This window comes from Micromesistius poutassou, assembly GCF_964030765.1.
Source record: "Micromesistius poutassou genome assembly, chromosome: 14".
Classification (NCBI taxonomy): domain Eukaryota; kingdom Metazoa; phylum Chordata; class Actinopteri; order Gadiformes; family Gadidae; genus Micromesistius; species Micromesistius poutassou.
The window spans coordinates 678,903-694,464 of NC_140284.1; the positions used below are offsets into that span (position 1 = coordinate 678,903).

Genomic DNA, 15,562 nt, shown 5'->3' on the forward strand with positions numbered 1-15,562 from the left:
ACGAGAGAGGATGGGAGAGACTTAGGAGTAATCAGAGAGAGAGACAGAGAGAGTGAGAAAATGAGAGAGAGAGACAGAGATAAATATAGAGAGAGAAACAGATTTACGCAAAGTACTTTAGGGATGAGGAAGCGTGATAGGAAGTGAATAGAAGTACAGCGATAAGGGTATACAGAGAGACGAAAGGAGCACAGGAATGCGCTGGAGAAAAATGTGATCTGAGATAAATGCTTTTTTTTCTTTTTTTCTTGGGGGACTCTAACCCTACCAGTGGTTACACGAGAAAGCTTGTGAAGCCTTTTGAGAGAGGTCAAGTAAAATGTGTTCTAACAAATCCCCTGTATGCGTGTTATGTTATCTACCGACCAGGGACTCATTTGATCCTAACATCATACTCTCCCTGGTGGCTTAGGGAGTTTTGTTTGTAAGAAATGTCTTTATTTATGAACAATCAATTGAGATGGTGTAGTTTATTATGGGTTAAATGTAAAAGCAGAATGCTAGCAGAGGGGTTGGGTTACCAGCATTATAAGCCATCAAATCCTACAACAATGGTTTGGTTTATGGTTCTCTGTCTTTATTCCTTATGATTGTGTTTCTTTCCATTTTGTAGCTTTGTCTTGTGTTTATTTGGTCAGCTTTAAGTGCCCACAATAGCTCACCCTGTCATTGTGTGCGTTGTACTGAGGAGTGTGTGTGTGTACTGATGCTGCTAACTGTACAGCGTGTTGTAGGTGAAGGGAGTGGTTGATGTTATCAGCTGCATCGGCAGAGCTCTCACTCTGAGAGGTTGGCGGATAGGAGGCCTGTCTCTACATGATCCGGCAGATCTCACCTCATCTGCGTTTTTCCATTTTTAGAACAAACCCACGTTTAAGTTTTTCAGGGGGAATCCCCTTTTCCGGAATTGGAACAGTACATTTCTTAAAAATATAATTTAAACCAAAATTGTTCCCCCTTCATGGATACAACTGAACATCTTTGTTGTTCATAGTTGATGGAAAAAATGTTTCCTATTGCATGCATTGGCGCCCATCCAGGAATGCAGGAGAGGTGATGGAACAAGCCGGCACACATTGATCCAACCACCACCCCCCCTCTACATGTCCCCTCCAGGCCCCTACACGCTGCCATGTCACCAGGATTAAATACTGCTATCCTACCTTCCTATTCTATTCATTGTATTGTCTTATATGGGGATAAGCATACGGATGGTTCTAAATAAATATATACTCTGACGATACCTTTAGTGTATAGATTTGAGCGTGGGTGGGCCTCAGTGGGGAAATTTCCAGTGTAAAATTCTACATTTTGAGCTAATTAGGTATTCGCATAAGATAATAGTCCTAGCTTACAATGGCAATCTGAGGACCAGCTGGCCCTTATACTAATCAAATGCTTATTTGTCTGTCTTTCTTTCCCTATAATTTTGATTTACAAATGAAAGAAACATTCTTGCTTCCTTCCTTCCCTCAATCCTTCTTTTTTTTCTTCCTTTGTTTCTTCCTTTCGCTGACGCTTTCTCTCAATGTTAGCCTAGCTCAAAGCTAGCCTCAGCAAAGATTCTCCACTTGGTTGCTGCGCGCGCGTGCGTGTGTGTGTGTGTGTGTGTGTGTGTGCGTGTGTGTGTGTGTGTGTCTCCATCTGGTTGTGCGCTCTGTTGATGTGAGCCAGCGGGGCACCATGACCCCTTGTATATGTTAACGCTCAGCGCTGCTCAACTGGAATGTCTGACGTCACCTCCTACCTAGCTCAACATGCGTCTCCCCGCGCGCACGCTTCAAACGTCTGGACTGAATAAAAGGCAATAGAAATGATAGCTGTGATTGAATAAAAGGCAATAGAAATGATAGTTGTGATTGAATAAAGGGCAATAGAAATGATAGTTGTGATTGAATAAAGGGCAATAGAAATGATAGTTGTGATTGAATAAAGGGCAATAGAAATGATAGTTGTGGTTGAATAAAGGGCAATAGAAATGATAGTTGTGATTGAATAAAAGGCAATAGAAATGATAGTTGTGTGGGTGATCCAACAGATTGCTTGATGTTGAATATCTTCCTCCCAAATAACCACATGGCTTTCGACAAACTCAAATCTCTGATTACATTTGGGCAATGTAGTACAATAGACTCTTTTGACTAAAAAACTGCCAACAATATGTCTTAAGTTGGCTACTGTAGTACGTACAATTGTGATCCATAGCGTTATTCATTTTAAGTGTGTGTGTGTGTCTCTCTCTCTGTCGCTCTGTCTGGCGGAGATTCTATTGCACTTTTATTGCAGATTACTGCACTTTTTATTGCAGCGTACCATGTACACTTTTTGAGGTCATTGCGTGCAAATATGAGTGAAGAAAGTTCTGTATCTTGTTGAGTGGTGTGGATGGGGTGCGCTTGGTTTGACGGTTGTGTTGCTGGATCTAACCGGTGAGGAGATGGACACCACATGTCTGGCAGTCACACTCGACCTGTTTCAGAGATGACAGAAGATGAAACAGCTGCATCTTGACAAGATCTCCATTTCATTCATTATTAAAAAAAACTTTTAGGGTTGACTTTGCATATATGCACTACACTTAAATTGTTTTCCCCATGAGAGATCAATTACAGTATTGAAAGTAAAACTACATGAATCTCCTCCCTCGGTGTATCTTGAGTTTCATTAAAAAATAACCAATTTTAATGTATACCATTATATTGTAGGCATTGTAATGCAAAGCTCAAAGCAGTGTCATAATACTCAAGGTAGAAAAGTTGTATCTTTTATCTTACGTGTTCATAGAGATAGCTTGTTGTGATACCGTAAATGATATGTTACACACCAGAGTCAACATTGTTTGCCTCGTGGAAGGCTGTCACCTGGGATTTGATAAATGTCTAAACATGGGTTGAAGAATAATCTTTAACCCTTCAGTTTTTTCTGAATCTTTCATTCTGTGTATCTGTTGCTCAATCTTTCCCTCAGTCTCTCTATCTCTCCCCCTATCTCTCTCTCTCCCTCCAGAGCTCTGTCAGGGATCAGTTACGTTGGCTGTGCTTTGAACTACGACCCCATCCAAAGGCCACGCCAGGTCAGGGCTCAGGTTTGCTTCCAGCGGGGGCGTGTAGAGACCACTTGAAGCTGCGATCCTTAAATCACCACCAAGCTTCCATTTGATTGATGAGCTTGACATACTCTGAATCCATACATGTAGCCTCTGATGCAGACCATGCCGTTTTATGAACTCATATTCCAACCTAAGCTTTAAGAATAGCCTCTGACGTCATATTGGGCTCCTCCCTTATGGTAGAAATGGACATCAGTATTTTCCATTATAAAGTGAATTCTACTTCAAACTGGAGTCAGCAGGAAGGAATGGAGGAGGGGGAGGGGGTGTGGGTGGGGGTAGTGGGCCTGGGGCGATCCAAGACGACCGCAGTACCCCCACAAGGCAGCCAGAGTGCGCAGTGCATGACTGTGGTGGTTCCTGTGGAGGAAGCTCCACTGGAGACAGGCTCCGCTGGAACCAAAGCCCAGACATACAATCAGCGAGCCCACTTATTCATCCCCTCAAACTTTCCTGGCCGGGGTCCTTCTACCCTCCCCTGGAGATACAGCCGAGGTGCTGAGCGTGTCCCAACCAGAACCCTTCCTGTGTTCTCTCACTCTGTCTTTCTTTCTTTACTTTAGGTTGTTTTTTTCTCTCTTCTACTGAGCCGTGACGCTTGTCTTGACGAGAGAGAGAGAGAGAGAGAGGTTATTCTGTAGAGGGGCATAATTAAAACACAGCCTTTACAGTTAATCACAGGGTGTTGATTCACTTTGAAGAGCTACGCAATGCTTACAGGTAACTGGATGGTACAAGGATGTTTATGCGGTTTGTTAGGGCTATTTTCCGGACACTCTTAAACTCCAACCATGCCTGTTTGAAATGGCAAAGGCCTTGACCATTAATCAATGTTTCAAAAGCGATATCTTCCTCGCATCATGATGTTTATCAGCGGGCCAAATACAGGTTGGCTCAGAGGTCAGTGGCTGAGCTGAAAGATTTATGTCTCACTCTGAAACAAAGGTTATATTTTTTCCAAGTGAGAACACACATAGACTAGCCTTTGAGCAACTGTAGGCCATCTGCTCACCAGGCCTGGAGCAGCGTGTCCCCTACGGCGCTGCTCAGGTTGGCCATGTTGCTCTCACTGGAACGAAAAAAAAAGAAGCTTGGAAACAAAAGAAGTTGGCGATTATGGCATAGAGCTCATGTGGGCACCGGCGAATGTACAGTGTTATGTTTGGTCTCAAAAGCAGTTTGAGGGTCTGCATTTGAGAAAAGCAATCTTTGTGTGCTTGTTTTAGGAAATGGGAGCGAGATTCAGTTTAAATGAGTCATTGTTTCCATCGGGTCATCCTCTAACCTCTCGACTTGTGGCTGCCAGAGTTATTCCCCAAACACACTGTGCTGTGCGTATTTCCATTTGAGCCGCGGGGAAAATCCATAAACTTTTATTTTTTCTTTCCACATCTGCGCAATATATTACATCTGAGACACAATACCATACGGGGTTCGGTTTTTCCAGAGTTTGACCACCGCTTTGAGGATGCATAGACCTGAGCTGGGACGTTCCTGACACGGCGCTTGGTCCAGTGGCGTCGCTGCTATCTCATCCACGACGCCGGACGCCTGGGAATAGGGAACAGGAGAGGCTCTCCCACGAGTGGCTCAGACTCCACGTTCCTAGACCGTCTGCCCGCTGCGCTGACTCGTGGAAAACTCCAGAGCCAGCCGTCACCACCACCACCACCAGCCCCACCACCACCAGCCCCACCACCAGAAGGGGCGCATGCCTTTTGATCAATGTCAGGATAAGCCACCCCTTCCCCCTTTTTAAAGTCTCTGCGGAAAAGTACCGATACCCTTCTGGAAATTAAGCTGAGAGGAGGGGAAAAACTAAACATCTCTTCTCCAACCCCTCTTAAACACGATAGCCCCCCACCACCACCGCCTCCCTCCTAAAAGTGCTCTGTGAACCACATCACGCTCCAGTAAATATGTCGTTTTTAGTCAGGGTCTGCTATTACTGTACATTTTCTCAGCAGTAACAAAATCTCTTTCTGGACCCCCAGGGAAGGGATAGTTTTACATATTCCTGCTTCAATGTTTTTTTTTGTTGGTGTGTCTAACAGTGCTGCAAATATAAGTTTGTCTAAGGCAAGGCGGATGTTTAGATGCTTGGATAACATTTAACCTACAAGCATTTAACCTACTGCTTTTGATCTAAATGCATTTGTTTTTGATACATGAACGGGAAAGGGAGAGCATTCCCATAGGGGCTTGCATATTAAGGGACTATCAATTGGCACTGGCCAAGCCTAAAAATGCGCAATTTCCTTTCTTTCCACAAGAGGTATATAAAATGTGTCCTTCAGTTTAGATATGGCTGGAGATGATTTTAGATGGCTGGAGCTGGCTTAAGATAGGGGATATTACTGAACTCTATGCCAGGAACATCTTCACGCTCAACATCTTTTTTTTTTTTTTTACCTTATTAATTACCTTCCAGTTGGTTAAACATTTAAAGGTGTGAAAGTGTACATACCTATTGGGTTGTGTTACTATTTGGTGTTATCAGTGAGATCAAGATCAGTCTGCATGTAAACCAGTCCCCATATATAGGCTACTTCTCTCCATATGTCCCTACAATAGGCTATTAGTCCCACTAGGTCCCCATGTAGAGGACACTAGTCCACCATATCTACAGGTTCCCATTCATAGGCTGCTTGTCCCCATACGTGCTATTCCGAATATATAGGATACAGTTACACCAGTCCCTATATGGCTGCTAGTCCTCTGATTTAGCAGTCCCCATTTACACCAGCACATCTTTATCTTAGAAAACACAACATGCACCTGTTGTCACATGAAGAAGTCCCCAGGATACAAAGCTGGTCAGGAAACAAATGGCCATGAGGAATGTCTGACGGCTGTTCTTACCGTAGATAAAAGGTAACTTTCTATTACCTCCACGAGGTTGACGCAAAGGTCAGGCTTTCTACTAAAGGGGGCTTACAGCCTAAGGTCAAAAGAAACATGTGGACACAAGTATTTTGTGGTTTTATACACTAAAGGTTGGTTGCTGTATATGTGTGCATGTGTGTGTGTGTATGTGTGTGTGTGTGTGCATTTTATGAGGAGATTTATTGTGAACTACCTAATACCCTTGCCAGTGACTTTGGTCTACCGCTGGTTGTGTAGCAACATGTGTAATCTCTTCCCTTCCCTTAATTAAATGCAATTAAACGTAATTAGAGCTATCTAAAGCCCCTGCAGGGCCTTGTAAAGGTACGTTCAGGTACAGTAATGTTGTCTTCAGTTCCCTCCTTTAGCTATGTGTCTTTGGGTCACTGAAAAGCACTATATCAATTTCATGAATTCTTCTTATTATTGTTATGTGTCTCTCTTATCCATGTGCCTTCACTATGCTATGTTCCATACCCTGGTACGTTTCATCTACCCCTTTCATCTCATCCTACTGGAAATACATTGTGCTTCATGAAAGCTCAATGAAACTGCTTTTTATTAGCAGATGATCTAGAATAGAATGGAAAATATAACTTATCGCAGTGGCAAATGGCCCAAATGAACAGGCTGTTTGAAAACATTGTTCTACGGGGAGGTTGAATGGGTATTCCCAGGCAAAATTCCATTTTCCCATATTTCCATTAGACAACCGATCCACGTCTGTCTTCATCCCTTCCTTGCCCTTCCTGATCCACAGCTATTTCTTCCTCACCTTGTGCTCTGAAAAGTGTTGCTGCTACAGTGTTGAGGCGTTATCACAGCTGTGCGTTTGACCCTAGCTGGTTTTCACATTTGGAGGAACACGGTTCTGGAGGGGATGGCAGTTGGTGTGGAAACTGCACACCTAGCGTTGTTCACTCCGCGGGCCTTTCCACGCCTCATTCCGGTGCAGCACTGGTGAAGGTACTTTGGCAAAGATCTTGGAGGAAGCAGCGGTAGAATCTGTAGACCAGGGCGTGGCACTGAAGACTGATTACAGCACATTCACTAAGTTAATCCCTGAGGACCTGTTTGAAAACAGGAAACGGAGAAACAAGGAGGGAAAGAAAAGGAGGAGAAAAAAACCCATCTGACTGGGTTGTTTTAATTTATGACATACACAGACCTATTTTTTCCATCAGCATGATTCGTTTGCCCTTCGTCGTCATGCCAAATGGCTTTAGCACAGTTGTGAATGTGCAAGGAGAGGGAGAGAATACATAATCAAAAGGAATCCGCAGACTGGAGCTTGTAACACTTCATTCTTGCCTTGTCTGGCGAGCCACTAGTAAAATAAAAGGGAATTCTCCTCAGTGGGTTTTGGGCTGCTTTCTGGGTAACCTCTCCAACCTGTGTTATACCTGTAGTCCCAAGCTCAGAGCTGCCCCCTGCTGTTGATAGCAGGAACAGGTAGAAGGTTTGGTTATCTTATGATAATACCAGACAACTTCCTGAGAGAGACTATTAATCAGGTAACAGCTGGATAGTAAATAAGCCAGGCCAGACTGCTATGAGCCACTCCCTCCATGTCCGACTACATTGAGATGTTGTGTTAGTAGAAACTAAAACATTTGCATTAAGGACACACACACGCCTTTATTGAGAAATCAACATTGCAATGTCATGATTTTTCAGTGAGGTTGAATTAAGATGAAAAAAGGCATTGATTCATGCCTGCATTGTTGGTTACAAGCAACTGAATTACCATGTCCACGCTTGTCCTGTACAATTTCCTTAAAGCTCCAAGTTTAGGAAAGTCTTTTAGAAATACAAGAAAACAGGAAGAAAAAAGTTGGAGGGAATGTTTTTTGGAATAACATTGAAGCTGGGATACATGCTGTCCTTGCTGGAAGCTTTCATAGGAACCTCTTGGCTGTTCCTCATGAACGTGCGTCAGGTGGAGGTGCAGCTGCATCCAGGAGATGAGCTCATGTCTGACCGCTCCAGACTAGACTACCCAGGGTCGTTTGTTCTTCAACTCAGAAAAACAAATGGAAAGATATGTTTTATCTTGGTCGTTCCTTTATTACATTTATTTATGTGGCACAGACTAATAAGGATTTGTGATCTGGGATGGCGGGAGTCTGTATTGATCTTCCTTAATCGTGATTTGACTAGTTGGGTCTGGTTTATTGTTTATTTGTCTCTGTGTGGTCCAATGGGACGCAGGTCTCCTATCTTTCAGAGCATCTGTTCAACAATTCAAAACTGAATTTCTGCTGTATGAAACGTCATAGAGACATCTGGTGTTTCTACGGTGTATATCCAGTTAATCCAGATATGTCACTGTTGAGTAAAACTTTGTTAAAGAGCAGATTTATGTGACTAAGATCATGCACTGCCAGTACACAATGTATTATCCACCTCCTAGATGTTTTTAAACAAATCTGTGAATAAATAATTTTTGACCTCACTAGAACGCTGGCATGTGGATTATCTCTCTGTTGTCAACATCATTCACTTCATTAGGGCCCAGAGCACGTCATTATTTGCAGATGACATTCATCTGTATGAGGGTAAAGAACCAGTAAATCCAAGTCAATCAGTGTGGCCTCTTTATAAGCAAAATATGCTTGTTTTTGGATTGCTGGACCAGCTTGTGAAATCTTTGGGTAGGGAAGAATACTCATAATTCACCTCAAGTTCCTACCTTTCTTTATGCAAAATAAAATGCTATGAACCATAAATCAATTGGATAAAGATATTTCATCCAAAATGTCCCCTTCAAACTTGGCTCTACTAAAGTTTGTCTAACTTTCTGTGTTTGTCTGTGTGTGTTTGTCTGTGTGTGTCTGTCGGTGAGTTACAAGGGATGAGGGATGTCCTGAGAACAGTTTGTCTTTGTGTCTGTCTTCCTGTCTGTCTGACTATCTGTCTGTCTGTATCTGTCTGTCTGCCCACGGGTCAAGCAAGGCATTAGAACCGTCCTAAAACAGTCTGTCTGTCTGTCTGTCCAGGGGATAAGAGCACTCCTCTAACAGTCTGTCGGTCTGTCCAGGGATGACAAAAGTCCTCTAACAGTCTGTCTGTCCATCCGTCAGGTGACGACCAGAGCTGCACGGCGGACGGCCAGACGTACACCAACAGGGACATCTGGAAGCCGGAGCCATGTCGGATCTGTGTGTGCGACAACGGACAGGTGCTCTGCGACGAGATCCAGTGTGACGACCTCGGGGAGTGCCAGCGCTTCAGCGTCCCCGATGGGGAGTGCTGCCCCATCTGTGAGACGGGGGGCTCCAGCGGAGGCACCAGCACGGGGCAGGGCACCGTCGGTGAGCACACCACCACCACCACTTAAGAGCATGAAGGGAGGGGCGGTGGACGTGATGATCATACTCTGTCTTTGTTTTGCTTCTAGATTACGGCACGGTGTCCAGGGTATGTATTCACGTTGACATCTGAAATACTGAATCAAACCACACATTATGAAACGTTTGTGTTCTTAATGATTTCTCTTTTGCTGTCTCACAGGGTCCTAAAGGAGAGCCTGGAGAGGTGCCAATTGTAAGTTGATGAGAAAAGAAAAAGATACACAAGCAACATGAGATAATATGATGTCAACACAAGCAATTCAACGTTTGACCTAAATGCTCATTCAATGGTTTACAGGTGACGGGAATCAGAGGACGTCCGGGACCAATGGTGAGCGCCCCTTCTGCTTTTACAACTAGTAGTAACTAGTACTAGTAGGCCTAGAGCAAGACGATGCGGCTCCAGTTCTACAGTGTGATGTTCAACGTTATGACACTAGATGGCATGAGAGCACAGCCACCTTCACTTCACCGCTTCACCTTCAGCAAAGACAACGCAGGCATCATCCAGTGTTCAACATCAAACCCTCCACACCGGTGCGTGCGTCGCTGCCATGTGGGGCCGATGTCCACCAGCCCTAAACACAACTGCATTTGTTTTGTTCTTGTGCAACAGGGTCCCCCAGGAGCCTCAGGATTCAGGGGAGACCGGGGCCACAAAGGACGGCCTGTACGTAACACAATGTGTTTACTTGTTCACATGCGTCTCTTATCTGTTCCTCTCTCAATGCAGTAGGATGAGATGAGATTAAAACAAATACAAACTAATTATTATTGTCAATTTCCACATAGAGGCATCTGAAAAAGATCAGTATCCCCATAATGTTACAGTTTATTAGTTACATGTTATGCTTAGAAGCGAAATAAAGTATATGTAAATGTAAATGTATTTGAGAACAAAATCCTACTAAAATATGAAATGTGCTGTTGTGGTTATGCACCACATCGTTTTGGATTTGGGTTATGTTTAACATCCTCATATGCCACCACAAGTGGCCCGTTCCAAACAACTGACTTGAAACTCAAGTCTAGGGAACTGCACAAGACCCTGCCTGCTCTGATGGCGGATGAGGCAATCAAACGTGAATCAGAGCCAAGAAAAAACGATGGGGGCCTGCCTGCCTTCAGAGGTGTGACACTGTGTGTGTGTGTGTGTGTGTGTGTGTGTGTGTGGGTGTGTGTGTGTCTCTATGTACTTTTGATTGTGTAGGGCTTGAGAGGACCTCCAGGTTTTGATGGAGAGCCAGGAATCCCGGGACAGCCTGGAGAGCCAGGACCACCAGGACCCCAACAACACCCGGGGGTAGGTGGTTGCCATGCAACAGGGGGATGTGAGGAACAATAAGACACGCATACGCAGGACGCAATTGTGTGGCCATGCACAAACACACGGCCACACACACACACACACACACACACACACACACACACACACACACATATTTCAATCATATGGTATAGAAACAAAGCAAAGCCAGGTGGAAATGTTGCCACATCATGATATTATCATCAAAGTATCAAATTATACCTGCGATTTTTGACTGATTCTATTCGTGGCACATCTTTCCCCTGTTAATTAACAGCTTCCATCACATCAGTCTGTATAACATAACAGCTAATGGAGGATTAACAGTCATCACATCAGTCTGTATAACATAACAGCTAATGGAGGATTAACAGTCATCACATCAGTCTGTATAACATAACAGCTAATGGAGGATTAACAGTCATGATGTTTTTCTTGCAGGGGCTGGGGGCTCATATGGCCGGAGACCCAAAGCATGCTGGTCAGACCGCCATGATACCTGGCTCCAGGGTGAGACTTCCAACACTCACTCCCACATACCTCACCCTCCTCATTGTCACCCTCTCATAATGCCATGTGACACAGCATCATCCGTCCGTAAGGACACAAGGACTCCATGGTGGATACGTTTGTGCTCCCTCATCAAGTGCATCTGCATTCACAGTCATACGACTGGGCTGTCATATTACTGCCAGAAGGACGTGTTGGTATTAGGTGTGTGTTCATAATAACATCATGGTGTGTTGTGCGCTCTCTAGGGAGAGGCCGGGACCAGAGGACCCCCTGGACCATCCGGTTCTCCGGTTAGTCTCTCTGTGTTGTGTGGTAGTATGTCATGTGTTGTGTGGTAGTATGTCATGTGTTGTGTGGTAGTATGTCATGTGTTGTGTGGTAGTATGTGATGTGTTGTGTGGTAGTATGTCATGTGTTGTGTGGTAGTATGTCATGTGTTGTGTGGTAGTATGTCATGTGTTGTGTGGTAGTATGTCATGTGTTGTGTGGTAGTATGTCATGTGTTGTGTGGTAGTATGTCATGTGTTGTGTGGTAGTATGTGATGTGTTGTGTGGTAGTATGTCATGTGTTGTGTGGTAGTATGTCATGTGTTGTGTGGTAGTATGTGATGTGTTGTGTGGTAGTATGTCATGTGGTGTGTGGTAGTATGTGATGTGTTGTGTGGTAGTATGTCATGTGTTGTGTTAACCAATGCTCATATGGGAACCTTGATATTACCTTGCCGTCACTAATGTTCTAATGTTAATAATGTTAATGTTAATGTAATTGTTATTGTCATTGTTGTGGTTTTCAGGGTGCACCAGGACCCCAGGGAACTCATGGAGATGTTGGTGACAACGGACACATGGTACGACCACAGTTCAGACAACTTTCATTAGATTGCATTTGAATAGATCATGATAATAATATTATTATTATTATTATTCACAACTCAAAACACATCTGTTTCAAACTGCTTATTCCACCTGACGCCAACTGCTCTGTCCAACCAATTTTAAGTGTTCTTTTTTTTTTTTTTTGTAAATTTTATTGCTTTTGTGTACTCTTGTACGGTGTCCTTGAGTGCCAAGAAAGGCGCCTTCTAAATAAAATGTATTATTATTATTATTATTAATAATGATAATAATAATAATGATAATAATATAATATATTAATAATAATATACTATAGTTGTAACCGTCTGTCACATAAAAGCAATTATGGGAAATAGATAGATAGATAGATATAAAATACATATAAATATAGCTGATACATTAAAAGATCAATAAATACATACAAAAATAAGGCTTTAATTAATGATTATGATTATGATCAGAGTGACAATAATTAATCTCTATTATCTATTGATATTGTTGTGACCATTGTTAATCCTATGCCTAACAACTCGTTGCATGTCTTAATAACAACTCTTAACTGTATTTTAGGGCCCGCCAGGCCAGAGGGGCCCCGAAGGGCCCCCGGGGAAACCAGGTGAAGACGTAAGTGGGTCCTGGTCTCTCAAAGTCTTTGGACTGACACCCCCATCCATACTGGGATGATGCTGTTAGAGTTAAACACCCCCATCCATACTGGGATGATGCTGTTAGAGTTAAACACCCCCCATCCATACTGGGATGATGCTGTTAGAGTTAAACACCCCCCATCCATACTGGGATGATGCTGTTAGAGTTAAACACCCCCCATCCATACTGGGATGATGCTGTTAGAGTTAAACACCCCCCATCCATACTGGGATGATGCTGTTAGAGTTAAACACCCCCCATCCATACTGGGATGATGCTGTTAGAGTTAAACACCCCCCATCCATACTGGGATGATGCTGTTAGAGTTAAACACCCCCATCCATACTGGGATGATGCTGTTAGAGTTAAACACCCCCCATCCATACTGGGATGATGCTGTTAGAGTTAAACACCCCCATCCATACTGGGATGATGCTGTTAGAGTTAAACACCCTCATCCATACTGGGATGATGCTGTTAGAGTTAAACACCCCCATCCATACTGGGATGATGCTGTTAGAGTTAAACACCCTCATCCATACTGGGATGATGCTGTTAGAGTTAAACACCCTCATCCATACTGGGATGATGCTGTTAGAGTTAAACACCCCCCATCCATACTGGGATGATGCTGTTAGAGTTAAACACCCCCCATCCATACTGGGATGATGCTGTTAGAGTTAAACACCCCCATCCATACTGGGATGATGCTGTTAGAGTTAAACACCCCCCATCCATACTGGGATGATGCTGTTAGAGTTAAACACCCCCCATCCATACTGGGATGATGCTGTTAGAGTTAAACACCCCCATCCATACTGGGATGATGCTGTTAGAGTTAAACACCCCCCATCCATACTGGGATGATGCTGTTAGAGTTAAACACCCCCCATCCATACTGGGATGATGCTGTTAGAGTTAAACACCCCCATCCATACTGGGATGATGCTGTTAGAGTTAAACACCCCCATCCATACTGGGATGATGCTGTTAGAGTTAAACACCCTCATCCATACTGGGATGATGCTGTTAGAGTTAAACACCCCCCATCCATACTGGGATGATGCTGTTAGAGTTAAACACCCCCCATCCATACTGGGATGATGCTGTTAGAGTTAAACACCCCCCATCCATACTGGGATGATGCTGTTAGAGTTAAACACCCCCCATCCATACTGGGATGATGCTGTTAGAGTTAAACACCCCCCATCCATACTGGGATGATGCTGTTAGAGTTAAACACCCCCATCCATACTGGGATGATGCTGTTAGAGTTAAACACCCCCATCCATACTGGGATGATGCTGTTAGAGTTAAACACCCCCCATCCATACTGGGATGATGCTGTTAGAGTTAAACACCCCCCATCCATACTGGATGGGGTATGGGGGGTATTAAACACCCCCCATCCATACTGGGATGATGCTGTTAGAGTTAAACACCCCCCATCCATACTGGGATGATGCTGTTAGAGTTAAACACCCCCCATCCATACTGGGATGATGCTGTTAGAGTTAAACACCCCCCATCCATACTGGGATGATGCTGTTAGAGTTAAACTGACATGATATCTGCACACATTTAAACACATTTAAAGACATTTATTTAAAGATGTATTCAACTTAAATATTGCTCGTTGAAGTTAATGCAGAACATTTTTTTTAAGTAGTGGCTCTGATGAATTGAAATGACATTCATGGAAATATTTAACATCAGCATAATTGCATCAACAGCGTCATGTTATTAAACCATGTTATCCTCTCACAGGGAGAAGCAGGGAAGTCTGGAAACTCTGGAGAGATGGGATTCCCTGGCTCAGCTGTAAGCTCAACACCATACAGAGGACTGTGCTGCGTTGGTGTGGGACGTCGTGGTTCTAACTGGATCCATGTTGTGTTTTACAGGGACCCAGAGGGTTTCCAGGGACACCTGGCCCCCCGGGACTCAAAGGACATAGAGTGCGTATCTACTTCCTATCTACGTTTGGTCGACAGTTGTCCTTACTAAATATCTAGAAGTAGAACATAAATAATGTATTTCTGATGAGACGCTCCTTTGTCTGTGTTTACCAACTCATTCTATTTCAACCATGAAACGATCATCAGGGTCACGGTGGCATCATCGGACAGAAGGGTGAAACAGGAACCGTTGGATCAAAGGTAACAGCAACACAGCCTCATCTACAATACGACATTATCATGTCTGGACTAGTATCTACAATACGACATTATCATGTCTGGACTAGTATCTCATCTACACTACGACATTATCATGTCTGGACTAGTATCTCATCTACAATACGACATTATCATGTCTGGACTAGTATCTCATCTACAATACGACATTATCATGTCTGGACTAGTATCTACAATACAACATTATCATCTCTGGACTAGTATCTCATCTACACTACGACATTATCATGTCTGGACTAGTATCTCATCTACAATACTACATTATCATGTCTGGACTAGTATCTCATCTACAATACTACATTATCATGTCTGGACTAGTATCTCATCTACAATACTACATTATCATGTCTGGACTAGTATCTACAATACTACATTATCATGTCTGGACTAGTATCTCATCTACAATACTACATTATCATGTCTGGACTAGTATCTCATCTACAATACTACATTATCATGTCTGGACTAGTATTTCATCTACAATACGACATTATCATGTCTGGACTAGTATTTCATCTACAATACTACATTATCATGTCTGGACTAGTATTTCATCCACAATACGACATTATCATGTCTGGACTAGTATTTCATCCACAATACGACATTATCATGTCTGGACTAGTATTTCATCCACAATACTACATTATCATGTCTGGACTAGTATTTCATCCACAATACTACATTATCATGTCTG

The 15,562-nt window shown here is 43.3% G+C and overlaps 1 protein-coding gene across 1 annotated transcript in view; it reads left to right on the forward strand.

Annotated features, from left to right (window-relative positions):
- The window catches only part of LOC311358653 (uncharacterized protein), a 42,474-nt gene that overhangs the window by 11,288 nt on the left and 15,624 nt on the right, over window positions 1–15,562 (forward strand). The window contains exons 2-14 of the mRNA XM_084478751.1: window positions 9,079–9,309; window positions 9,396–9,415; window positions 9,509–9,541; window positions 9,647–9,679; window positions 9,965–10,018; window positions 10,559–10,651; window positions 11,096–11,164; window positions 11,413–11,457; window positions 11,962–12,015; window positions 12,593–12,646; window positions 14,438–14,491; window positions 14,575–14,628; window positions 14,776–14,829. Coding sequence (XP_084334877.1) covers window positions 9,079–9,309; window positions 9,396–9,415; window positions 9,509–9,541; window positions 9,647–9,679; window positions 9,965–10,018; window positions 10,559–10,651; window positions 11,096–11,164; window positions 11,413–11,457; window positions 11,962–12,015; window positions 12,593–12,646; window positions 14,438–14,491; window positions 14,575–14,628; window positions 14,776–14,829 — 848 coding nt within the window. The remainder of the gene's footprint in view (window positions 1–9,078; window positions 9,310–9,395; window positions 9,416–9,508; window positions 9,542–9,646; window positions 9,680–9,964; window positions 10,019–10,558; window positions 10,652–11,095; window positions 11,165–11,412; window positions 11,458–11,961; window positions 12,016–12,592; window positions 12,647–14,437; window positions 14,492–14,574; window positions 14,629–14,775; window positions 14,830–15,562) is intronic.